Source organism: Lissotriton helveticus, chromosome 7, assembly GCF_964261635.1.
Source record: "Lissotriton helveticus chromosome 7, aLisHel1.1, whole genome shotgun sequence".
Taxonomy (NCBI): domain Eukaryota; kingdom Metazoa; phylum Chordata; class Amphibia; order Caudata; family Salamandridae; genus Lissotriton; species Lissotriton helveticus.
The window spans coordinates 585028234-585053870 of record NC_136068.1 but is presented as its reverse complement, the minus strand read 5'-3'; the positions used below and the strand labels follow the sequence as shown (position 1 = coordinate 585053870).

General features: G+C 45.0%; 1 protein-coding gene across 2 annotated transcripts in view; it reads left to right on the top strand.

The window, feature by feature from the left end:
• LOC144766905 (oocyte-specific histone RNA stem-loop-binding protein 2-like) overlaps positions 1–25637 on the top strand; it is a 66953-nt gene that overhangs the window by 19241 nt on the left and 22075 nt on the right. For both annotated transcript variants that reach the window (XM_078650609.1, XM_078650608.1), the window contains exons 2-4: positions 18426–18530; positions 18614–18697; positions 19190–19282. In XM_078650609.1, coding sequence (XP_078506735.1) covers positions 18442–18530; positions 18614–18697; positions 19190–19282 — 266 coding nt within the window. In that variant the 5' untranslated portion in view covers positions 18426–18441. The remainder of the gene's footprint in view (positions 1–18425; positions 18531–18613; positions 18698–19189; positions 19283–25637) is intronic.

Genomic DNA, 25637 nt, shown 5'->3' with positions numbered 1-25637 from the left:
CCTAAAGCAGATTGATAACCTGCACCTAACCCTCGTTGGTAGATGCAATGTTATAAAAATGACATATTTCCCTAAACTCCTTTATTTTTTCTGCACGATACCCTTGGAATTTAGCAAAACAAACCTGTTGAAATTCCAACAAATTTTCAGTTTATTTGGGCTTACTCCCAACCCAGGAGGGCACTTAAGGCAGTTATCTCTCCCAAATGAACGAGGAGGCCGGTCCTTTCCCAACATTACGCTATATTACTGGGCCTCCGTCCTACAGTATAGCTCCGAACTGGTCGGGGAGCCACCCCTCCCCCATATACACGGGCTTGCCTTGCCTTTTCAACTTCTGCTGGGTGAACAGCAATGGGGCTGTCTACTCCGGGAGACTTCCTATGGATACTACAAGCGTGTGAGATTTAAGTCGTTGATGAGTTCTTACAAAGTCTTTCGCAACATCCGCAGAATCTTTGGGTTGGGCAGATTTAATTTGTATTCTCCTACTTTAAACAATGGCAATCTCCCCGCTATCTTTGGAAAGTCTTACTTCTCAGACTGGCACAAGGCTGGTATCAGGAAACTGGGAGATCTTATTACCAACGAAAGAGTTTTACCCGTTGCAAACTTATTTAAGTTTAATTTGAAGACTCAAGATGCCTTTAAGTATCTCTCCATACACGACTTTCTCTCCAGGAAGGTCGGGGGGCCACAGGGTTCATGGAAGTAGATCTTCTTAACACACTACGCAACCCCACTGCCCCCCGAATTGGTCTGCTATATAACATCATAAATAGACAAACCCCAGATGACCTACAAATTATAGCAGACAAATGGCACACCAAACTCTGGTCCTCACACAGTATTTTCTTTAACTCATTAGCTTTTTCTCACCATATTTTACTGTCAGCCAAGCTTCAGGCACAGCATTTTAAAACTATTTTTTTGTACATCACCCCAGCAAGATATCGAAGTGGGGGACGGTAAAAGGGACTCTATGTCCTCGATGTTCAGAATATGGGGCCGATTCAATCCACATATTCGCAACCTGTCCAAAGCTGGCCGCAACATTAAACCGTATACAGGGATTCCTAGGGGAAGTCACTATTCAGCCTTTATCACTAAACCCCACTGTTGTTTTGCTGGGCACAGTCTGAAATTACTTGGGTTAAAACCCAGGGACTAACCTTTATTGCAATGGCAGTATGGCGGATCTGTGTGGCCTCTGCCTGGCTTGACACCGAGCTCCTCTCTTTTCCGCAGTGGTTGGCTAGTCTTGTTGCCACTTATCACTTAAAAAAAAGCTGTTTATGCTAAAAAGGGGCGCACGGGTCGGAAAAAAGGACTTGAGGTGTGGGAAAAACTAACAACGTGGTTGGAACAGCCGGGATAATTGGACTCTCTGACCTTTTCTGGTTTGTACTTCTTCTCTGACTTTTTGTCTTTATGATACTTTTTGCTTGCTTAAACCTCTTCTCTCCATTTTGACTTTCTTTTCAGACTCCATAGCATTGTGCCACTCTTGTGCTTACTGTTCCCGTTGGCTTACTTTTACACTTCTCTCATTGCCTTCTTATTCTTTTCTGCACCCCTCATTTAACCTATATCCAGTTTTTCAACGTGGGGGGCGGGGGGGTTGCTCCGACTTGAATTGCTTTTGTTCATGTATTTATTTTCACTATTCAATAAAAAAAAGAAAAAAAAATTGTCCCCAAAACAAAGGAGGGGGGCTACATTAAAACGATAAGGACAGAAGCCTTTTAGTATGGCAGTCTTTCATAATGTGTGGATAGTTTGTCTGGTATATATTCTTTACAGACCATGTAATGTATTTTAGACCAGCCATGGCTGTAACTTGCTACTATTTAGGTATGCTCCTAGTTCATTGCTGTTGGATCTGGCCCTTTTTGCGGTTCACGCAGAAACTTTTTGCTTTTTCCTAGCCTGTTTCTGTAACCTGGTGTTGGCGATTTTAGGCCTCTGCGCACTTTTTCACTGTGGTACAGTGTAAAGTGCGTGAGCTCTGTGTAAGAGTGACCTGCCCTCCCATAGGAATGCATGGGGAATATGTGTGACCATGGTAGTTCCTGATGTGTGGGGAGTGCAGGGTAGAGTTTGGTATGTGCGAACTCGTGAGATTGAATGCTGCGTAATGATGTATGCGGCATGATTGTGTCTAGTGTGGAAGTGCCACTTCTAGACATGCGTGTGTAGTGAGTGTAATGGCACGTGATTGGCTGGAGCTGGCTGGTGAGCCTGGCTCCAAGAGTCTGGATGGGTCTGCCCGGTGGTGAGTGGAGAGATTAGCATGCTGATGTGAGGGGAGGGGTGCACCTGGGACCTGAATAGGGCTGGGCTTTCCCCACAGAATGCTGGATCCGCCCCCTGTGGTGCGACTGATGACCCTAGCCTGACTAGTGAATGGGAGGGGTGGCTGAGCTCATCAAGGGTGCTCCCAAACCAGCTGCGCCTGGTTTTGCCCCCACCCTGCACCTTTAGACAAAGGTTTGGACTGTATAAAAAGGGGCTGTGTCCCCTTACAAATTGTTCTTGTTTCTTACTGTAATCTGCCAGGGGCATGCTGCCGCTTGGGCCCAGGGGAAGGCTTGCCTCCCTGGGCCCTGCCCAGCCCCTGGATGCCTTGAATTGCTGGAGGATTTCTCTTATTAGGAGCTGCTGTGCTGCCTCCTTGATGCCTCAGGACTGCTGGGACCCTTCTTGATGTAGGGGTCATCTCTGGGGACTTGTGGGGCTGGCCGGGCCCCCAGCGCGATGTGAGCGCTTTGTTTTTGGGCAGAGCGCTGTGGTTTTCCCTCTAAGGGAAGCGCTCCTGCCCTGTTGTGCCCAGAGTACGCAGGAGCCCACCCTGCATCTTCGCGATGATTTTACTGTTTATTTTTATGGACGGGTGCCACCCCGTTTATTTAATTATCTAGCGAGTGCCCACCTTCTACTTTTTTTTTATTCTCGGGTGCCCACCCCTCATTTTGCCCCTGTTGAATCACCGCCGCGGCCCTTGTGCCGCAGAAATAGGAAGTCAGGCACCGTAGTGCCTGACTCTAGGCGGGACTTCCGGTTTTCCTAGGAAGTCCCCGCCCCGCTGGGATTGGCCAGCGCTTGCCCGAGGGAGAAAGTGGCAAGCCCGCCCAGGGCTCCCGTGAGCTGGGGAAAGCCCTGGGGCCACCAGCTGAAGTCCGCGAATGTTGCGGCGCTCCCATGACCAAGCGGGAGCCCCGGTAGAGGAGCCTGGCGGTTCGGCAGGGCTCCCATGAGCGGAGGGAGCCCTGCATCACGGAGGAGTTGCCCAGCGGGCTCTCTGGAGCGAGAGAGCCCCGCCTGCGCCACCGCTAGAGGTGCTGCTGTCGCCGTGAAGAGGAGTTCCCCCCACAAGAAGCCCGGTAAGTGAGGAAGGGCTGGGGGGGAGCTTCGTATGGCCAAATGTTTATGCCGGATGAGGGCACAGTCAGAGCGGCCCCGTATGCCTAGTGGGCCGCTCAACAGGTGCAGTGCATAGTTCTTGAGCCCAGGTGGCTCCAACCTTGGGGGGGGCCATGTTACGAGTAGAGTCCCAGAGCGGGGGCTCGCACCTCCATGCCATTTGGCATAGTGCTAAGCTCCACAGTGTTTGGGGACAGATTTACTTAGAGGGCCCAGTGGGGTCCTCAGGGGTCAGTGCTACCCTCGACGGAGCATATTTGTTGTCGAGCCACGAGAGGCTCAGGGGCATTGCTTTTGATCACCAACGTTTGGGCGCGTGTGTTGTGTATGAGCCTGTGTGGCTCCAACGTGCGCAGAGTTTCAGAGCCTGTGGGGCTCCAACAGATGGCACAGATTTGTTCTAGGGGCTAGTGAGAGCCCCTGTCGCAGTTTTGTCTCCAGCTGCCCAGCAAGTAGTGGGCAGCTGCACCGTTTAGGCGCAATGCGAAAGACAGTCCCTGTGAGGGACAGAGATGGCACAGAGGTGCCAGGCCTTCTACAGCTGCGCAGCACTTACTGCCAGCTGCAACGTTTAGGCCCTGTTACTGTCATCAGCTGCCCAGCAATTAGTGGGCAGCTGCAATGTTTAGGTTTGCGCCGGTGGCGCACCCCTGACTGGCGCTGCGTGGCCGCGCGCCCTGACATTCTGGACACAGGGCATTTGAACCCCTTCTTGAGATGGCCAGTTGGCCAGGAGGGGGCTGGTATGTGGGTAGGGCGCAAGGCCCTAATGTGATTTTTGCGCAATGTGAATTTACTATGTTTAGAATGGTAATTGCCTAATATGATTTTTGCGCAATGTGATGTTACTATGATTATGAGTTTTTTTTTACCTATGTGGGTTTGTCAGTGAGAGTTTACTTCACTGTGAGGGACGCCCCTAAATGTGATTTATTCTTGGGAGGCAGAGTCTAATGTGTTCAGACTAGTGAGAGATTGCCTACTGTAGTTATACTGTTTAAGGCCTAAATGTGATTGCTGCGTAATGTGCTTTGCCTTTATGCTTGTGTTATACTTCTAAAGGTGCTCATGCTTAGAAGTTTGCTTTGCCTAGTATGTTATACTAGAGAGGTTATGTGTCCATGCGTGATCTAGGCCTATGGTTATTAGTATTGCGTAGTGTACCTACCTTTACCAGTAGTTACTGGTGGTGTTCTACAATTGTCAGTTTGTGTTACAGTTATTCTAAGTGCAAGTTCTACTAAGTGCTGATTCTGACAGTGGCCCTGTCCTGATGTAAATCATTCCGTGTGAATATTGCCTGTGCCAGTTGGCACCATGTATATTGTGTGACTACTATCTGATGTGTTTTTGACAATACAAAAGTTATTTTTATATAACCTTGTGTGGAGTTCTTTTGTGGTGTGCCTAGGATGTTGTTGCTGTTGTGTGCGTGCGCAAATGCTTTACACATTGCCTCCGGGATAAGCCTGTCTGCTCGTGCCAAGCTATCAAGGGGGTGAGCAGGGGTTATCTTGGCGTGTGACTCCCTTTCCCTGACTAGAATGGTGGTTTCTGCCTGGCTTTGGCGTAAGCCTTCACCAACCAGAAATCCCAGTTCTAACAATTGCTAATGGGGTGTTAAAAGAATTTTAGTTTCCCCAATATGACTGTTTGTTGTTGAGGTAAGAGTGTAAGGGGTGACAGTTTTAGCATTGCAGATATGTTCAGCTTTCTTGAATTAAGATATGATCTTCGTAACATCTGTCTCTGTGGATGCACACCCATTGAAAGGATATTATCTTTTGGCAATTCTGAGACTTCCTATGAGGCTTTGAGTTTGCAGTTCTTTAGGGGAGGTGACACTGCTAGGGCTCCTGTAACTTTAATTTAGACTTGGTAAATGCTCTTGGGTGATCTTGATATCGGAGGTCTGGAGTAGTTGAGTGTAGAACTTTGAGAAGATGGTCTTCTAGTTGCTGCTTGATGGTGGTGGTGTAAAGCCAGCTCACTGACTGCTTATCACTCTCTCAGGAGAATGATTCGGAACGATTTGGTGCAGATAGATATGCCTCTTTTTCAAAATAGTGCTGTGAGATGTCTTGCTTCACACACCCAGATATTACAGAATACCACTCTCCCACACGGTGGCTCAAACATGACGAAGCAATACACATTACACAACACCCCCTGGAGAGGGATTACACTTTATAAAATGAAGCACATCCAAGACTGATTTCAGAATAAGACTTGGGGTTTTATTTATGCAATGCTCTCTAACAGAAAGGCTTTCCCACATGACAAATGAACAACATTCAAGTGTGTGTGTTTATATGCAATAACACACTTGGCAAATCCAACTGTTAAATGCATGGATAATAAAACACAAGCAGGAATTAAACACTAGCAAGTTATACTAGACGTCCTGCAAGAAATCAGAAAGATATATACACGAAGCACATCAAATGATTACCTTGGATGTGCACACTCACACATCACAAAGTCAATATTCAAAGAAAACACCTCAGATGATTATAGCAACTGGAAACTGAAGGTGCACACTGACAGTCATGCATCACAATGACTGTTATAGCCACTGGAAACTGCATATGCACGCAAACAGCCAACAATCAAAAATCAAACTCTTCACCCGGTGCAATCTTCATCATGGCACACTCAAGACTGGGTGTTTTACAGCTGAGGAAAGAGACTCAGCAACCAGATGCCTGCACTGATGATGCGTCCTCCGTTCAGACTCAACAATTCTGGTTTGTAAGTCCACAAACCTCAGCTTTATAAACTCAAAACACACTAGAAGATTACGAGAGGCCTTACCTCTGCGCCAAGGTAGCTTACTGGAATTGGCTACTTTCCATACAAGCATTCCAAGGCAAAGGAGTTCTCCAGTTCCTCCTGCATTCTGACATGTTCCAGCCTTTATCTTAATGAAGCTTACGAAAGTCTCAGGCGTAACATTCAACAATCTCCAAAGGTACAGAAAACAAAGCACCTTTAACGTGAGTAATCTAAACAACTTGAGTAATCTGAGGGCATGCCTGTGCGCTCAAAAAGCTCAAGCAAGACCGTCCGAATTCAAGATGACATAAGGGCATGTCAAAGCCAATAGTAAAAAGTCATAATTCTTCCCAATGTACAACATGATATACATTTGTGCACCACTGCTCATAACACTAAACTTTGGGTTTAAAAGTACATTCCACACCTCTCATGCTTTCAAATGCACATCCCACACGTTCTGTTCTTGGCAAGCTGTACTACTGTGACAGCTCCCACTTTGGAACTACACAAGATATTAAAGAAAACCTCAAGGGAAACGAGGCACAAGCAGGGAAAAATTATGTTAAAGGCCAAAAGTAAATTAAAATCATGGTAGTCAAAGGTCATCACGTGGTTTCAAACTATAGGTGTGCCTCTAGCTCTACATACGTACTCTGCTCATGACTTCCCACGTCACTGATAACTTTTGAATTATTTAATTTAAATCACTGACATCCTGTAACAGATCACCATTGATGTGGACAGTAAATAGTCATCTAATTTCACTGCTACTGGAATTGCCTATGGTGCAGACCAAATAGCCCGTTTGATATGGCTTCCTGACACGCAAAGCATTCTTGCATACTATGTTGTTCACCTTTGGATGATGTATCTTTCCATATATGTTGATCACTTGCTGTATGCTCTGGCCTGTATTAGAAATAGGATTGCTAATGACTTTGAAAGCTAACCAGCCTGGCTAACCTGTAGAGAAGTAGGCCTTATGATTGCTTATTTATTTATAAAAAATGTGTTTGTCACCATCTGGATTCATTAACCTGACATACTGTCCTTATGCTATTTTCGTGCAAACTTGTACACAGCCATGTTCACCTGGCTTGGTATCTGGCTGCAAGGCCAAAGGTGGGTGAAGAAGGAGAAAAAATAAATTGTGGTTTAAAGGAACCGGATGATGAAAAGTACTACTTTAATTATTATTTCGAATGGAATGACCGACGCACCCCATGAACAAAGAAATCCGGAGTTTTGTTTTCAGGCAAAGTACATTCCAATACATTCACGTAGCGCCAGAAGTTCACTTCGTTTTTAATGGGGGTCTTGAAGATTTGGGACTCTCGCATCGACGACATTGCATTTGATTTGTTTTAGATTTGGGTGCTTTTCAGAATCACAGTATCCTTAAGCTGTGTTCTGCTAAATATGATTATGTATGTCCAAAAATGTTTTTTGTGAGGTCATTGAATGCCCGATTATCTATAACCTGGAAATCGTAAAGGGCTGAATTAGCTGTAAACATGACCTGTATGTATCTGGCTGGCCAGTAGATCTGCTTAATCCCTGTCAGTAACCAGTGCTATACAGGATTGTAGTAATGCCTGGACTACTATTTCATCAGTTTTCTTGAAAGAAAATGGCAATAATTAATATCACAGCTTTTAGTCTTAAACCTTTCTACTGATTGATCGAAAGAACAGTTCAATTAAGTTTTAGCACAAGTCACTTGGTAAACCTGTTTTTCCTACATTTGTCTGACCTACTGTTGAAACAAGCATTAACTTCACTCTTCATGAGATTTCATATCGAAGGGTTCCAAAGTCAAAGATCATCAGTGATAGTTTAGGGTCCCAAAACCGTTTTAATATAAACTAAAATGGCTCATCAGCACCCACCCCTCACCAGTCTTGGTTAGTTTAATGCCCTTTGAGACTTCTCTAATATTGTTTCATTCATAGGACTGCAGGATGTCTGACTAATCATATTTAAATCTTACATTGGATAGAAGAGAAAGAAACCAAACATCTACATTTAGGTGTCCATTTCTGGATTAAAACACCAGAAACGTTCCTAATAAGCGTAGTAGCTGGAGAGATGCATTCAAATTCCAACCAGTTATTCCCTTTGTGAGTTCTACTAATGGGCCCCAAATGCAGTAAGATGAAGGCAATATAAACACGCACATGCTGCCCCTACCAACGTACTTCAAATTCATGAGTAGATATGAATGACTTTCTGCTGTGATGTAGGAGTGTTATAAATAGTTTACACATTTAAACCTGTAAATCCTGGAGAATCCTCCTTCCACACCGCCAATTAGACTCCTATCTACACAATCTCTATTTAGGTCTCCTATTACATTCACCCTTTTCTGTGCACTGTCGTCCTATTAAGTGCTTGATATGTGGCCTAGTCTCTAAAGAATGTACCTACTTTTACAGCATAGCAAGTGGCTTATTCAATTCCAACGGGAACAGAATTGCTTGAACACCAAGTCTCGGATTACTAGAAATGTTACTCAGAATGGTGCAGACTTGGTCTACCTACTCCTGACTAACTCTAATGACACACAGAACCCTTCGAAAAGTATTACAAAGGATGGCTGGTGCAGCCAGTTCCACACTTCTCACTGGAGTTGGATTAATTCCACAAAGAAATTAATTTTCCTGACCACTTCTTTCATACATTGAAGAGTACGAACTGTTTTGACACCAGTACATTTATTGGAAGGAGTTGTGAAGAAGTCCCAAGGGGGACGAAATGCCTTGGCTATGGCTACAATCAATATCATTCTGAGAAGATGTTTAATAAAGAATCAAATGGGAATCGAATCCAAATATTTGTGTTATTACATTGAAACAATGGATTCATATTAAGTGTTGAGTATTTGATACAGGTGATTGGACTCCGTGATATTTCAGTGACTGTTGAAAAGTCTCTTGTTACCCACCACAGTGAGATCTGTTCAGGGGAGCCTACGTTGTCTGCCTTATAGCATGCTGCTTTCTTTCATGCTCTGATATTAGTATGACGGTGGACATAAGCCCATATGAGGAACAGGTTCACCACATCATTCGACTAACACCTCGCTGATAGAAGCATCAGCAAATCTGATTTTACACTATATGCCGCTTAGCATACTGCAATTAAGCAGCACAATATGATCTACAAAAGATGGGGCCACTCTTATGCTATCATTCATCTTAAAATGCTTAACTGGAGATGTGAATGGACATGCGAGTAGGTGCAATGTTGATGTCTCACTAACTGTAACCAATACAATTTTATCTCTAATGTGGGTCATGTTATAAATAAGTTTGTCAGCTTCAGTGTTGCTACCAGTGCTTACTTTATTGGGATTGAACTGTATCAAGGCCTTGCTCTATTAAAGAGCACACTGTACTTGCAGATCCCATCCCTTCAAGCATGCCTAATCTCTGGCAGGGATGCGATGTTGACTTAAGCTGATTCAGTTGTTTGGAACATACGTGTTCAGTATCCTTACTTTTAGTCCCCAGTGCCTCATTGGTGCCAATTTATAGAAAGGGAAAATATAGAAGATCAAAATCCTACCGCATAAGTTTGCTTCATTTGTGAGACAAAGCTATACCAAAGTAATCTTGAACAACTTGGTTGTCTGGGTGGAGGAAGAACAGTCAAATAAACAAGTCCTAAGAAGGCTTTTCTGTTGGTCAACTGAATAAAGATGTATAGTTCAGAATAACTTAAATAATGTCTTGAAAAAAACTAGCATCTATGCAACCTTCGTGGACCACTATTGTGCTTTTTAACTGTTAACAGGGAGAGACTAGTCCAAGTTGAAGAGATCCATGATCTCTATAGCAGCAAGAATGTGCATGTTACAGTGGCATGAGAGTAATCGCTCACCTGGCAGGTCCTCAACATAATTTTAAGTGCTACTATTTAGCTATACTGATTACTGCGTCCATCCCCAGGCTTGATGCAACTAAAGATTGGTGACAGCTGTTTAATAGTTATAGGGCGCAATCAGTGGTACTAGCACTCTAAGCTGGGGTGGCATCCATGAATGAAACACCTTGCTTCTGTAACTGTAAGGTCTTTAAGCATGAGTTGACTGTACATGAGGGTTTGTAATGCCCCACTCATGGATGTATGGTGGTTCTAAAGTTGTGTGTAGACCCAAGAAGGTGGGTTGCTTTGGTTTGTGTAGGTATTATTCTGCTTTCTCCACTGGTTCAGACTATTTGTGGCCAGTTTAGCCTGTGCCCTACAAGCAGTGGCAAAGGTCATGACCACTGCATGTGGGCGAGGATGCGCTTCATGCCTCTCCAACCCTCTGAGGTCCAATATTCAGCAACAAGTACCCAATCCTGAGTAAGGATAGTTCGGTTTATTGACCCCTACGAAATTACAGGATGCGGACCATCACCATAAAGATGAATTGTGATAAGACTGAGATGTCCTTTAACCCTAGTTATCCCCACAGCCCCAATAAAATTTGCCCCTCCAGTGAGTTGCTGGCCAGATCCCCTCAACTGCAATTCAGGATAAAAGCGGACCATATGTGAGGAAAACATGGTAATCTAGCCTTTGGAGCAAGTTCTATTCCCAGCCAAAGGAGGGCTGCACTGCTGTAGGATCATGTGGTTGTTCTTTTCAGGTCTGGCCACACTATAGAGAAGCTTGCATTGCTATGAACTAAAATAAAGATTGAGGCTATAGGCGAAAGAAAACACTTGAATTGTCCGAGCTTGAATTAGCTCTGCACGACGCAACAGTGGCGCATGCAGCGGACCCTACGCCAGACGCGTCCCATGCACTACTCATGCGTCAGATGCAATATAGGGAGCACTTGCGGCATCAGACGGTTGATCAGATCGCTGCGACAACACAAAAAATCTGACCTAGGAGACAAGGCAGGTAAAATGCTGGCATGGTTAGATAAAAAAAAGGGGGTAGCACCAGGGGTATACAGCAAGTGTGTGATAGGGAGGGGATATTAGAAACTAGTCCCGAGGAGGTAGTAGAGGCCCTTGCCGATTACTTCGAAGGAGTTTATACTCTGGCTAGAGTAGTGTCAGCGGACATAGCCCGAGCATCGCTAGGTCACATACCTACTCAGACACTGACGCCGGAAGCCGTTGCGGAACTGGAAGCAGATATCACGGAGGAGGAAATAAAAAAGGCCATACATGCGGTAAAGTCCAGGAAGGCACCGGGACCAAACGGTATCCCGATAGAATGGTATCAGGCCGCGTCGGAGAGGCTCAGTGGACCCCTGTTGGCTATGTACACTGAAAGCTTGGCGGTGGCCGAACTACCGCTTGACCAAAGGACCACAACTATTGTAGCGATTCCCAAGCCAGGGAAGCCGCCGGAGGAGTGTACATCATACCACCCCATATCCCTTCTTAATGCCGAGGTCAAAATGTTGGTAACTCCTCGCTACCCGACTGATTTCTCACCTCCCACATCTAATACACCCAGACCAGTCAGGGTTTATGCCACATAGAAATACCGCTCTTAATATACGCAGGATGCATGGAGTGTTGGCTTGGGCACAGTCGCTCTCGGAGCTGGCGGTCATACTGGCACTGGATGCAAAAATGGCCTTTGATATGGTGGAATGGCAATACCTTTTTGAGGTCCTGGCACACCTGGGATTCGGTCCTAACTTCATAGCTTGGGTCCGCTTATTGTACACTAAACCGGTAGCACAGGTAGTGGCGAATGGCCACATTTCCCGTACGTTCCCTCTGGAGCAAGGTACCCGACAGGGTTGCCCCCTATTGCCGCTGCTCTTTGCAATCGCATTGGAACCGCTGGCGACTCTGATACGCACAACTCCACTGGTGAAGGGAATCACCTGGGCAGAGGGGTGGGAAGATCGCCTTTCACTATACACGGACGACATGCTAGTGTACCTACCGGAACGTAGCATACCGGCACTTTTTGCTCTGTGTGACGAGCATTGGAAAGTATCAGGATACACCTTAAATTGGGCAAAGTCGGAACTGTATGTCATGCAGGGTCCGGCCCGACTTTACGTCGACTGCCCCTTAAGAACAGCAGGGTCTTCCTTAAAGTACCTGGGAATCCATGTCACCAAGGACCCAACGGAATTCGTCCGGGAAAAACTTAACACCGCCGTTGGAGCGGCTGAAGCAAGATGTCAAGTTTTGGGTGACCTTGCCCTTGACATTGCTGGGCAAAGCGGCGCTCTATAAAATGATGTCGCTGCCGCGCTTCCTATATATCCTAGAAAATAAACCATACCCAGTGTTACCAGGCTACTTCAGGCAGGTGTCAGCGTTTGTATCCGGTCTCATGTGGAGTAATCGCCCTGCGCGCATTGCTCAGGCCAAATTGCACAGAGGTTGGTACGACGGGGGGATTGCGCTGCCGAACCTGCAATTATATTACTGGGCCGCTCAATTAAAGCCCATCAATCAGTGGCTGCATGCACCTCAAGACGACCCGGCATACAGGGCCGACAGGGCACAATTGGGCACCAACTGCATACTGGCACCTCTATACGACCAACACCTAGTGCGCAAACTGGTGGGACCCACTAGACTTACCACAGCGCTGTGGCACACAGCACAAGCAAAACTGGGGTAGAAGGGGCGAATTACTCAGCTCACCCCATTGTGGGACACCCGGGCCCTGGGTAACCTGAGACGCAGTAAGGGCTTTACACACTGGGACAATATAGGTATATCCACAGTGGGAGACCTATGGGAAAAAGATACTGTGATCCCCTTCGCCCAGCTGAGACAGCTGTATGAGCTAGGACCCACGGAATCGTTCCAGTATGTACAGATCCGGCACGCCCTGCTTACAGCCATCCCACCTGCAGCAGAGGTCCCAGAGGCATCTCCCCTTGAAGATCGCCTCCTCACAGATTACATGCAAGAACGTGCTACGTTCCTCACTTACCGCAAATTGATCAACAACCTATCCGATCCTATGTTAAAACTGAAAGTCAAATGGGAGGGAGACTTAGGAGAAATGGACGATTCGGATTGGAACGAAGCACTGGCGTCGCCTAAGGAGGTGGGCATATCTGCAAAATTCCGGCTCGTGCAGCTTAAAATTCTACACAGGGTGTATTACACGAGAAAGACACTACACTTAATACAGCGGGCACAACATCCCTATTGTCTTCGCGGCTGCGGGGAGGAGGGAACGTTATTCCACACTATATGGGAATGCCCACGCATCCAGGAGTATTGGAGACAAGTAATGCGCACCATATCTCAAACAATCGGAGTGTCCCTGGTCCACGTGAGTGCCTGTTAAAATATCTGGGAACCGAACGACCTCTCCAGACACGGCCAACAGTGGTCCACGTTGGGTATGATGATAGCAAAACGTGATATAGCACAGAAGTGGGGTGCGGTAAAGGCCCCCACGTTGACACAATGGTGTACGAACATGGACAGGGTAATGATAACCGACAGGGCAGTATACATCAGTAGGGCATGCCCACGCAAGTGGAACAAGATATGGACCCCGTGGAATGGGTTCAGGGGGGAGATATGTGAACCCCTGCAGGAGGACGACCCACTGACATCAGTTGAGGAGTGGGAGGACAAGTAGGAGGAATGGAAGGGGGAGGGCGGGTTAGTGACCCTGGAGTCCAACTCTGATTCATTATTGGGAGGGGATGGGACTGGCAGACAGGCTAGCTTGAGTCAGTAGTGAACTACAACAGAGGCACTCGCCTACAAGGGTACATGGTAACAGCCGATCTAGAGGTAATGGCTCTGCTCACCCACACAGGTCGATCCAAACGTACAAGATGAGACAGGGGTTGTGCGCTCATTTCCTAGTTTGCCTTAAAAGCTAAATGTGGTGACTTCTTTAGTTACATTAGGTTATTGTTATAAAATAGAAAACCAGACCTATATATATTAGGGGCCACAATGCGAGTTTTGTACATACATTGTTCTATAACGCCGGTGAACCCCCGGGATGTCGGCACTTGGGCTGTGTTATCCAGACAGTATCGAACGCATGTGAATGTGTTGCGGCCAGCCCCTGGGGTTGGAGGCCAGTAGCTGTGTATGATTCGAAAGGTACAATAAAGGTTTTTTTTAAAAAAAAACAAGAAAGATAGATGAGATGGAAAACTAGATCAAAAAATAAAAATAAAGATTGGGGTAAACATGTTTGTGTGACATAATTGCTGTATGTTCTGTAATGTTCTGGGAGAGTTTGATTGGACAGGGCACTCCTATGTGGCCAAATATAACCGCTTTCCTCCAGCTGGACTGCTTCTCAAAAATGTGCATGCATCTGAAGTTGAATGATACCCAGCATGCTACCGAACGCTATTATGCAAAATGCTCCCATGGAACATTTAAAACATGTTTCTTGTTTTCCCGAGCCCTGTACACCCTGGTACCCATAGTGTTAATTCTCCTGCCCTGGCACACCAGGTAGTCTTATTGTTGAAATGCTGTTGAACATAGCTTGGTGCCAGGCTGAAGACGTGTCTACCATGTTTTTGAACTTTTTGTTGTGTATATTTGTAACGTGCAGCATCACCTGGAAGGGTTTCTTGGCAGCTTACAGGGGTGTGTGACTAGCCTTGCTTATTGTAGCTTGGTATAATGAATTTGTGAAACATGTGCTTTAAGTCTTAACATTTTATCATAATCCTATTGGATGAACTTTAGAATTGTGCCATTCTAGAGTTGGGGATTGGACCTTTCTTTCTAACACTACCCTTCTGCAGGAATACTTGATTTTCAGCATGGTTACCCTGTGTAGATTCTGAGGTGGGTGGTGGCATTCAGTGACCTCAGTAGTCTGTTTCCTGACATTCAGGGGTAATGGATGGTATGTGTTATATCTTTTCAGTTCCACCTGACCCGATTTAAGAATTGTGGGCAGCTGAATTCTATGGGTCAGTTTTGTGCTAGTTCTGGTCAGAATGGGTTATCTGAACCACTCTGCCTGCTAGGCAGCATCTTATAAAGGTATGCAGGGTCAAGCGCGCACAACCTAAGTAAGTTCAGTGGTATGTTGTATGTCTTTTAATGAAAGGATAAGATCAAACTTCACTTTTGTCGTTTCGTTTCTTATTTAGTCCAGAAAAAGTATTTGTTTCACACGAAAACCAGCCGACACGTCAGAAAAATGTTGGCGGACGCGAAGGGAGTGGTCCGTCGATTTCTCCGGGTGTGTGAGAGCAGAGTACAAAGCTGAACCGGCTCAGCTTTGTACTCGGCTCTCACACACCCAGAGAAATCGACGGACCACGCCCGTCTGTCACGCAACGGCAAGAAGCCGAAGAAATGGGGCAAGCGGATCGGCTTGCCTGTTTGTGACCGACCGCATACCCGACGGCGGACATTTTCACCCTTATATAATTTCTGGACACGTGGGAGGAACTACCCTTCGCGTCCGCCAACATTTTTCTGACACCCGATTAGGACCGGGTTGGAATTATCACCGGTCTGACGATACTGTCTGCAGCTTAAACTTCGACAGCCCTTTAGAGTCACGGGTCCACCCCGCTATTGACGAAACACGTGTCGGCTGGTTTTCGTGTGAAACAAATACTTTTTCTGGACTAAATAAATAAGAAACGAAACGACAAAAGTGAAGTTTGATCTTATCCTTTCATTAAAAGACATACAACATACCACTGAACTTACTTAGGTTGTGTGCGCTTGACCCTGCATACATATACACAGAAGGTAGAGCTCCTCTCTCCCCTCTTTTTTCAGAGAATAGGGTTATCTCTGATCAAGTAGCACCGACCACTACTAGCCACAAAATTACCTTACAACCACTACCTGTAGAGCGCCATCATATTTCTGAACACTTTCATAACCCTTCGCTGAACTTTGCAGCATCTTATAAAGGAGCAGGGAGGCTGTCTGATTAGTTTGGACAAATGACAACTTACAATGAAACATCCTGATCTGTAGCCATGCATTTTGTCCCAAATAAATGCACTCCATCTAGATTGATTTAAAGCTGTTTTTCTATTTATTACCAGAGAACAGGTTAGTTTTTAGGACTGTACTAAAGTGGATAGATTAGTTGCATATTATTGCTCCTGGAGGCATGGCCTCTTGGTTGAACCAGTAATGTTAAACATGCCCCCTAACCCACAAGCACACACAAGGATAGGGAAGGACCTAGACCGAAGTTAAAGGTGACTTGACTGAACAGCAGGGGGCAAATAGGCAGTTTCCACAGTAGTGGTGAAGGAAAAAATGTCAGAACTGTAGGCACTTTCAGTCTGCGTAGCTTTGAGAGGGGGCCCACAGCTGCCCTTGCTGGATGGGGGCACACTTTTACTGTACCTAGTTTTACAAGACCAAGCGTTCTGTTTCTCTTTTTGAGTGTCTTCCGCAGGCCTGCTTACTGTTAACTGTAAGAGAAACATGGGCAGATAAGAAAAATACAGTGGTTGGGCCACACAGCTTTACAGAACCATACACTGATTTTCTCTCCCAACAGTATCCAGGGCTAATGCCGCTCTTGGAGACTTCAATTACTTTTTGAGTACCTAGGTGACGGCAAACACCTGCATTCAACAATAATAGATGACATTGCTACAGACTCCCTCATCCATGCACCATAGAATACCATGATGGTGTAGGGAGAAGTTTGTCCCACACCAGTGTTGACCTGTTTAGTATGCTGTATTGTAGCATCTGGATTCACAGCAGATAACTGGTTAGAATCAGACTTTCTCTCCGTTCTGGAAAGGAAACACAGATACATTTTTGGTAACAGCTGTCAGTTCTGTATTTAGGTCCGCATTCTTTTTATCAGTTTATTCAGTGTCGCAGATGCTGATGACATTGCCATCAAAACTGGTCTCACTGTTGTAAGACACTCGTGCTCTCTGCTGATTGATGTTAAGCTTACTAGGATCCACATCTACACCCCAGTAGCACCTAGCTGTCTACCATTTCTCTTCGTCAGCCAGCCTCTGCTGTTCAGTTCAGTTCAGCTAAGCCTAAATCTATCAGGTCTCCTTCACAACCTGTATGATCAAAGATGCTATATTCCATCTTCTAATCATAAACCCTGTCTGCAGCCATGTTAATAAATCTGCTTGTCATGAGCAAACACGTTTTTTGACCATCATTAGTCAGCCGCTGTTCCACTGACTCCCGGTTGCATGGTTCTCTGTCACCTACAGTGTTCATACACATTTCTCATCCTAGTGTTCCAAGCTGTCCACTTCATGGCGCCCCTACCCCCCAGCCAGACAGTTCTTTAGATGCCAGCTTTCTAACCTGCTCTTTCTGCGCAGACTATTCCTGCCTTCAATGTGTGTCCAGCTCCCTATGCGTGCTCGCTAAATTTAAATTCTCCTAACAGTTAAATGGTATTACACTTTCTGTAATGCACTCCCAGTTTCAAATCTGGTTGTCTCCATTACTTAGTAACTTTGCATGCAACCTAAATTCCTCTCTTGAACTTACGATCCTAAGTATATAACCAAACCTAGTTATGTCTGATAGCGTTGCTGTCCTGTGCACCTGGGACCTTTAGTAAAATATTCAGATATTGACTTACTCTGCCCACAGCTCAAATTGTCATGTCTCACCATTGTTTTACTGTAATCCGCCTGCTGCAAGTGATATGAATAGTGTGATGTATACAGGCTACTTCTAGTCAAAGGGCAAATTTGGCTTGCCAGATTTAGGGTCTACTAGCAACCCGGGTATTATGCAGGACTTTATTATATTGGTCAAACTGTCAATATGGTCCAGGACTGTTGACCAACTTGGTCTGGCTATGCAGACAGTCGGTGCAGACAGTGGCAAGTGTGGTAATGGGCTGTGGGGGGATGGAAGGGGATGTATAGACATTTGTTGAATATCGGTGGCAAGAGAAGCGAGGGACTGAAGCACGGAGGGTGATGTGACATGTCCTTAAAAATTTGATGTAGGGAAATTGCAGGCTCCAGCATGGTTAGGTAGTACAGTGGGGGTGATATAATACTGGGTAGAGTAGGATTTTTAGTGCAGAGTTGCTGGTGTAATAGGGTCCTCCTGTAAAATCTGGTTCTTATCGTATATGTATGTTTTAGGATTGCGCAAGATATAAGCAGATGAGCATGTACATTCTTGTGTAGCTGCACATGCGTGCAATGGGTGTTTTCATAGGTTGGTGTAATGCAAGGGATGAATGTTTGATAATTTAATGGATGTTGGATAAATACTTGGAAGGTCACTGTTGGCTCTTGCCTCTGACTGGTCTCCTCTTAGTCTTCCTCAGGAACCTATGCAGCAGACGGGCACCCTGCCTGCGGCCCTGCTCCCTGAGCCCTGGATGCTGGTGGAGTACAGCTCTGCTCTGGAGGAGTTGCTTGGGTGAGAAATGTAATTGGTGGTGTTTGCTGGACGTTTTAGTTTGTCCCAGCACATGTTTAACATGCTGACCTGTTTCTCCTCAGTGTGAACAGCAGGTCTCGTATTCTTTCATCTGATTTGACCCTCTCTGAAGATGTGAACCCTGAGGACAGGATACCCATGCAACGGTTTGTACCCTGTTTTTGAAATTAGATATCCTTGCACACAAGACAACTGTAGGAGGCCTAATTTAGATATTTGGCCTGAAAGTGCCCTTTTGAGTGGCCCCATAGTTATCTAGTGCACAATTCATGTAAGAAAAGCAGATCACTGCTTAAAATGGTACTACAATGGAGATGATTGCAGATGGTCTGGGTAATCTAGGTTTATTGTTGCTTCCCAGAGAGATGTGGAATGTGGAAAAGCATGTTTAGGAGGTATAGTACTATAAATGTGACGAGGCTGCATGGGTCAGGCTAGCGGCATGCTGGGAGTGATGTAGTCTTGGAGTCCGGGTGTCTTTTGTTGTGTGCTTTATGGGTAGGGGGCCTAGGAGAGCAGTGAGTGACTATACCTATAGTAGTCTGGGAATGTTAGTGAAAACTGTAGGCTCAGTCAAGCACTCCTTGGCCATGTGAAGGGTTGTGTTCTGGTCTTTGATTGTTTGATTTTGATTGCAGGCCCTGGATGCCCGAGCCAATACCCCCTGGCATGGTCAGTGTTGCCGTGTCCACAGAGCCAGACCTGAATTGTGGACGGAAGGTCTGCCTCAGGTAAGCTCTGGGTTCTTTGCACAGCTCTTGGGTTTGAAAAGGTGTTTGAAGGTCCTTTCGGCAGCTCTCATGTTTAGGTACTTGTGGGCAGATAATGTGCTCTGCCATTCAGGGCACGGAGACTGCAAAGGTGAGAGCCAAACCACAAAAGTATTGTACTCAAAGACCTGATGGGTCACGAACAAACTGTTTGCTCCTTCAGGTGATCCAAGGGTCGGAATTAGTTGTGGAGGGTATAAAGTGAGTTTTTTTACAGAATTTCTGTAACCTACATAAAATTTGTTTGTTTTGCTTGGCACAACCAACTAAGGTTACAGTATCAATAGCATTCTCATGGAGTCCAGAGTAACAGTGGTATAGTTATGTGCTGATGCAGTTTGCAAAGCAGGAGATCACATCCTTTACCAGGGATGCCCTGCCCGTAAACAAAATCCTTTTTCTTGGAACCCTTGTGGTTTCATGTTTGGCCTCTTACCTGGAGAATGTGCTGTTCTTGCTTCCTTTTTCTTTTTTGAGACCATTCTAGTTCCCCTTGAAGGACTCTTAACTTAATGAGGTTGGACGTCTCACTCTTTATTTCTTATTTTGCACTTGAGTATACTATTGGGCAGCGTCAAGCTAGACCTTCAAATGGCTTGACTGTTGAGTATTTAACGGACATAAACTATCTTCCAGTACAACCTACTTCCCAACTGTCTTCGAGTTTTGAAGATGGACATTGCACAATCTTTGCTGGAGCACAGATAAGCATGAAAAATACATATGTGATCATTTGATAAAAGGAAACATTCAGGAGCATAATTTTTGGTATGCTACATGGTTTTAGTAGTCCCTGTCGCCTTGGTGAGGAACATGTAGTTCATGTAAAGTAACATAATCTGAGTACCCTTTTATTTCAAATACATTTTCGAAACTGTCGGTGAGTGCTTTCTCCAAGGAGGTACATAGGCTGTTTCTGTTCTACCAAGAAGGCTCAATCCGCAAGATCCGAGGAAGTCAAAACTGACTCATAAACTCCACCAGGAAGAATTCCACCAAAGTTGCTCGACTGTTAAATTAGAGTAATAATGTAACCAGCTAAACTAGTACTAACAGTCAGTAAAACAGTATGTTTGGGGCACCTAAATTGCTAAAAATATGCAAGCTAAATTAAGATCCTAATCAAATAGCCACATCTTAAGGTTGAACAACAAGATCAAATTGTCTCCCCAAAAAACTTTGCCATAAAGGAAGCACTGTAAAATTTGTTCAAATGTGCTTTACCAAAGTATGCTGCTTAAAAATAATTTTTCTAAAATGACCATAGTGTGACTGAAAATAAGCCACTTGAAAGTATGATAGTCTTATATGGTTTTGACTAATAGAAACAATACATGTATACTGAACATATTGTGACCATTTAATACATACAATACATACAATACTTTCAATAATCGGAATAGAACATAGGTGTTACTCAAAGTTAAACGTAATCTCTTGCTCTCCGTCCAGACACTTGCATCTTTAAAATACAAATATACTCATTTTCTGCACAAGCATTCGTTGCATTCGCAATTTTCCCACCGGAAGTACAAACTTAAAAATACACAATTAATTTGTTTTTTTGCACAATATTTTCTATGCATTCTTGTGTCATATGTATGCCTTGGTTCATCCTCAACATGAGAATATATGCACTTATGCCAAAACGTGCTGCAGACTTTCTGTTAAATCTAGCTGGCTATGGAAAGATGCAACAGACCAGCAACCCATGCAGATTGATATTAAATCACAATATTTTCTATTTTTATAGAGAAAGTGAAGTACATATTGTAATTGCTATGCACCTTTAAAGGATGTTGACAACATTGTCATGCATTTCTAATTTAACTGGCTCTTTCGCCAGTTCAGAATCTGAATGGTATATCGAAGCTTTGTAAAGAGAGGCTGTGGTCTGTGCTAATTCACCTGTTCAGGTATCCTCATAGGCTAAGAATGTCTGGCAATAGTTGGTCTTGAAGCTAACGAAAGATTGATCCTGTCAGTGAAGAAATATGGACCGCTAGAGGTGACTGCCTTCAGTTTTTAATCCGATCAGAGTGGGTGTTGGAGAAATTACGATTAGTACCTTGTAACCAGAAAATTCAAAAGCACACGTGCTAAGAGCGGTTTGGCTAATTTGTTCAGACTTCATCTTTACATGTTTGCAAATAACTCAATTACTGCTTTCAATTGTAAGGACAGATGGATGAGGGGCCAGGAACAAAATTATTGACATGACCATGTCCTTTTAGACATTGGTGCAGCTGCATCCTGTTTATGCTCGAGCTTTGGAGAAATTCAGGCTAAAATAGACGAGGTGGTCAGCATTCTATTAGAAGTGGACCTCTACTGGTAGTAACCCATTGACCTTGCAGCTCCAGCCCAACATCTCTGAAAATAAGTCTACAATGGTTCGCATTACTAGTTTTCCTCTGTCTCCGTGTTTGACATAGTTCAGTTGCTTCTTTCGCTTTTAGATTCATGCTTAGCACTGGACTTACGGGGATTTTTAGTGAACTGCCAATCATTAAAGTACCCAACAGCACAGTACGAATAAACGGCTGATTAAAACGTAGAGATTAATCCTTTCAGAGAAAGGATCCACATTCATCACTAATGCCCTAAACACGCACAAATTAATTTTTCATTTAAATAAATTCGTTTATGCACCTTTGCAATTGACATGGCCCTTCAGTATAAAACCATGCATGTCTTTGGATTCTGCTAATGGAAGATCTCTTGAAAAAGGATAGACCTATTGGGTAAAAATTAACCACCGCATTAGTGTGCTTGGGGTTGAATAGCAAAACTATCAAATCAGTCTTTTCCATGGTGCTTGTTCTTTAAGAATGTAGTAGAAATGCATTATGAGACATTTCTATGTGTGTTGCTGGTTCCTTTGGAAAGCTCAGGTTCCATGTCATACCCTATGTGAGACCATTGATTGGTGCTTTTAACTGTTTACCAGCCATGGATTTTTTGGTTTAGCTCTTGCCATTCACTGAAGAAATGCACTCTGCTTTGCCTGATTTATGGAAATGTTAAATACTTAGGAGGATGAGCATAGCTACTTCACTGCCTTCATGATGTTTTTTTTAAAGATCTTTGGAGTTAAAAGTGGAGATTTTTCACCAGGACGCTTGACCGTCTAAGCAATTGTGCCCCACTAGCAGAGACTGATGGGTTTGCCCCTACTTAAATTGTTGTACAGAAGAGGCCTTATAAAAGCAGTTATTGCTAGTTAAGCTGATTTTTATATTAAAATGTAAAGTTACTCTATGTAACTCACTGACCGTATTTCAGAATGCATAACCTGAAAATTAAAACATTTATAAAAATTAAATATCCTTGTTTGAGAGAAATGTACATTTGATTATTTGTTTATGGAGGATCCCTTCTGCCAGACTGGTCTTGTTGTAGAGCGAACTGTTCAATAAAAATGTAAACCATGGAATGGTTTGGCTCAGAACATCTGTCTTTTTAAAATCTATAATTTAATTTTTTACCAATAGCAGGTGTTCATTCTGTGGAGTACCTCTTCGGCCAAAGACAACTTGGCACAGGAATAAAAACGTCACCAATAACTCCCGCTTTAATACAGGTACAGCAGACATGGGATGTATAATTTGTCTGCACTTTCAGGACTGGTCTCACGGTTCTTTCATACACCAGTTGTCAACAGCCTTATCTGACAGTATTTGGGAGAGACAAGACGCTGACTTTTTTAAAGGCCTGTTCTCTCTAAACATGGACCGCATTACCCCCCTCCGCCATTGGCCAAATGACAATCTGGGAGAATAATTAGGAGACCTCTGTAGCAAAAGGACTTTAATATCTATAAGGAGTGCGTATCCTCCCTACCCCCTCCAATTGTCTAGGTCCCATCCCTCCAGTTTCAGAGATGTCCGCAATAGACTCACTCTGTGAAATTGACTTTACCTCCATCTTGTGCACCGAAACAGGCCAGTGATTCTAAAATGGAACCCGGAAGCCTTCTCCAGTCTGGTTCACTTGATATGCACAATGCATGTAAGACAGACCACCTACATATATACATGCGCTTCAGATATTAGTGCATGGATTGGGATTCTTCTGTAGCAGTGGATGTTTACACTGGTGTGCTACTGCCACCCTTCTTGGAACATCTTAAGCTGCCATAAGATGTTGTTCTTCTGTAAAATATTGTGGCCTTGTTTGTGATCAACTAGTAAGAGCAGTACCAATTAGTACAGTAGATTCCACATTCACTTTTGTGGAAATGGTTCCTAGTAATGCTGTTCATTTCTCATTGCAAATCTATCCTGTTTATTCTACTTTAAGTCACAAAGAGTATCCTCTAGCTTTCACAAAGGGTGACCTCCGAGCTTTAAATTGCTCAGATTTTTTTTTAAACATTTTATTAAAGCTGCTGAGGCAATCCACATTAGCAAAGACCAAGTATACACCAGTCACAGAGGAAGTTCAGTTACCACAGATAACATTGAAAGTAGTACATTGAAGCGTCCAGCAGGATTACGTATTAGAACATTGTGAATGGTACAGTATAAACATTTTCTGATAGGGCAACAGATGCAAAAAGAATAAAACGAATAGCACAAAAGGTGAAAGTAAGATAAAAGAAACAAAAATCATATTTACTAGATTGCAAGACCAACATAGCAATTCAGCTCGTGTGATGGCGAGTGTTACTTCTGACAACGACCACAGTCCAGCTAAAGCAGACGATAACCTGCGCCACCCCTCCAGGACATGGACAATGATGAGCAACCTACACAGTTGTGTGAATACATAAGGTCCGAGCAATGAACCGAACACAGTACAATCCCCCTTAGCGACAGGCAAAGCGACCCTGGCGCCAGGAAAGGCGATGTGTTCCCAAACTACCAGGACCCAGCCACAGGCCTCGAGGGGCATAAGTGAGCCACAGTCGAGTCAACACCAGTGTGTGTGTGTGTGTGTGTGAAAAAGGAGTGCTCCATGCTCTAACCCACCCCAGTCGTGTATTGGGATGTAGGGACTGAGAGGGCGCCTCCCGTGCTTTCCCTGCAATATATCGGCGATATGGACCCCAGAAGTCTGTAGGGCGGGAGGAGGTTGGGAGCTGCTCCGAATACTCCACATTGTTCACATTACAGTACGCCACACTCCCAAGCCACGACTTGACCGTGGGAGCGCGCCGCGAACACCAGAGCAGTGCAATCTCTCTCTTGGCCAGAAGGAAGCAAATGGACGCTAACTTACGAGTTTTGCGGGGGGAAATTTGACACGTAACCCAGCAGCGCAATTTCCGGTGCGACAGCTAGTGACAGATCCAGTATGTCACCCAGCACCCTGTGTACCTCTACCCAGTATGTGTGAAGTCTCTGGCAGGTCCAGGAAAGGTGTGCAAAGTCGGCCTGAGGGGCGCCGCATTTGGAGCAGGTGTGGGGTCTGTTGGAGTCAATTCTGTGAGCAAGCGCCGGTGTGTGGTACATCCTTCGCAGGAATTTAAAGTGTATGAGTTTGTGTCTGCTATTCATGGAGACTTCTCTGGTCATAGCACAACACGCTGTCCATTGGTCGTCCGAAATCTGCGTGCCCAGATCTCGTTCCCATGCAGCGCGAACCGCTTCATCCGACGATGGGAGGGAAGACGAGCACAGTTTGTAGAGTTTGGACACCACGTGAGCCCCTGATGTATTTTGTATGATGGATGTAAGTGCGGGAGTATCATCCGGCGGGAGAGGGAATGTGGGAAATGTAGCTCTCAACAACGCCCGCACTCTCGTGAGTACGAATGTATCCATAAAAGTTCGATCAGTGAAGCGGGGGTCCTCAGTCACAGTGAAGGCATGGCCGTTGGGGAACAGGTCCCCGATCGTGTGTATTTGGAATTTGGATAGCGACCGGCGAATCACCGCTTCGCCCGTTATAGGGAGCCAGTGGGAATTGGGCAACGGGAGGGCAGAAGAGTACAGTGAATCAATGTGTAGTAAGCGCCTAAGCTTGTCCCAAGCCCAAGTCGTGGTGGTGAGTGGGAGTATGTCGTGAGGTTCTCGGGGGAGGCCCTTGGGAAGAATCGTGGCAAGAGTCACCGGGTGCGCCGCGTCAGCTTCGAGTTTCAAATGTGGAATTCTGGTGTCCCGATGGTACCAAGGGTGGGCATACGAGCACTGGGCGACCAAGTAGTAGAGGTAGAAATCCGGAACCCCAAAGCCACCCCTCTCATAAGGTAGGGTCAGCGTGCGCCAGGCTAGTCGAGGGGTTCCCCCCCACACCAATCTCAACAGGGCAGTGCGCAATTGAGTGAAAAAAACCTTGGTCAGGGGGATCGGTATGTTATTGAAGAGGTACA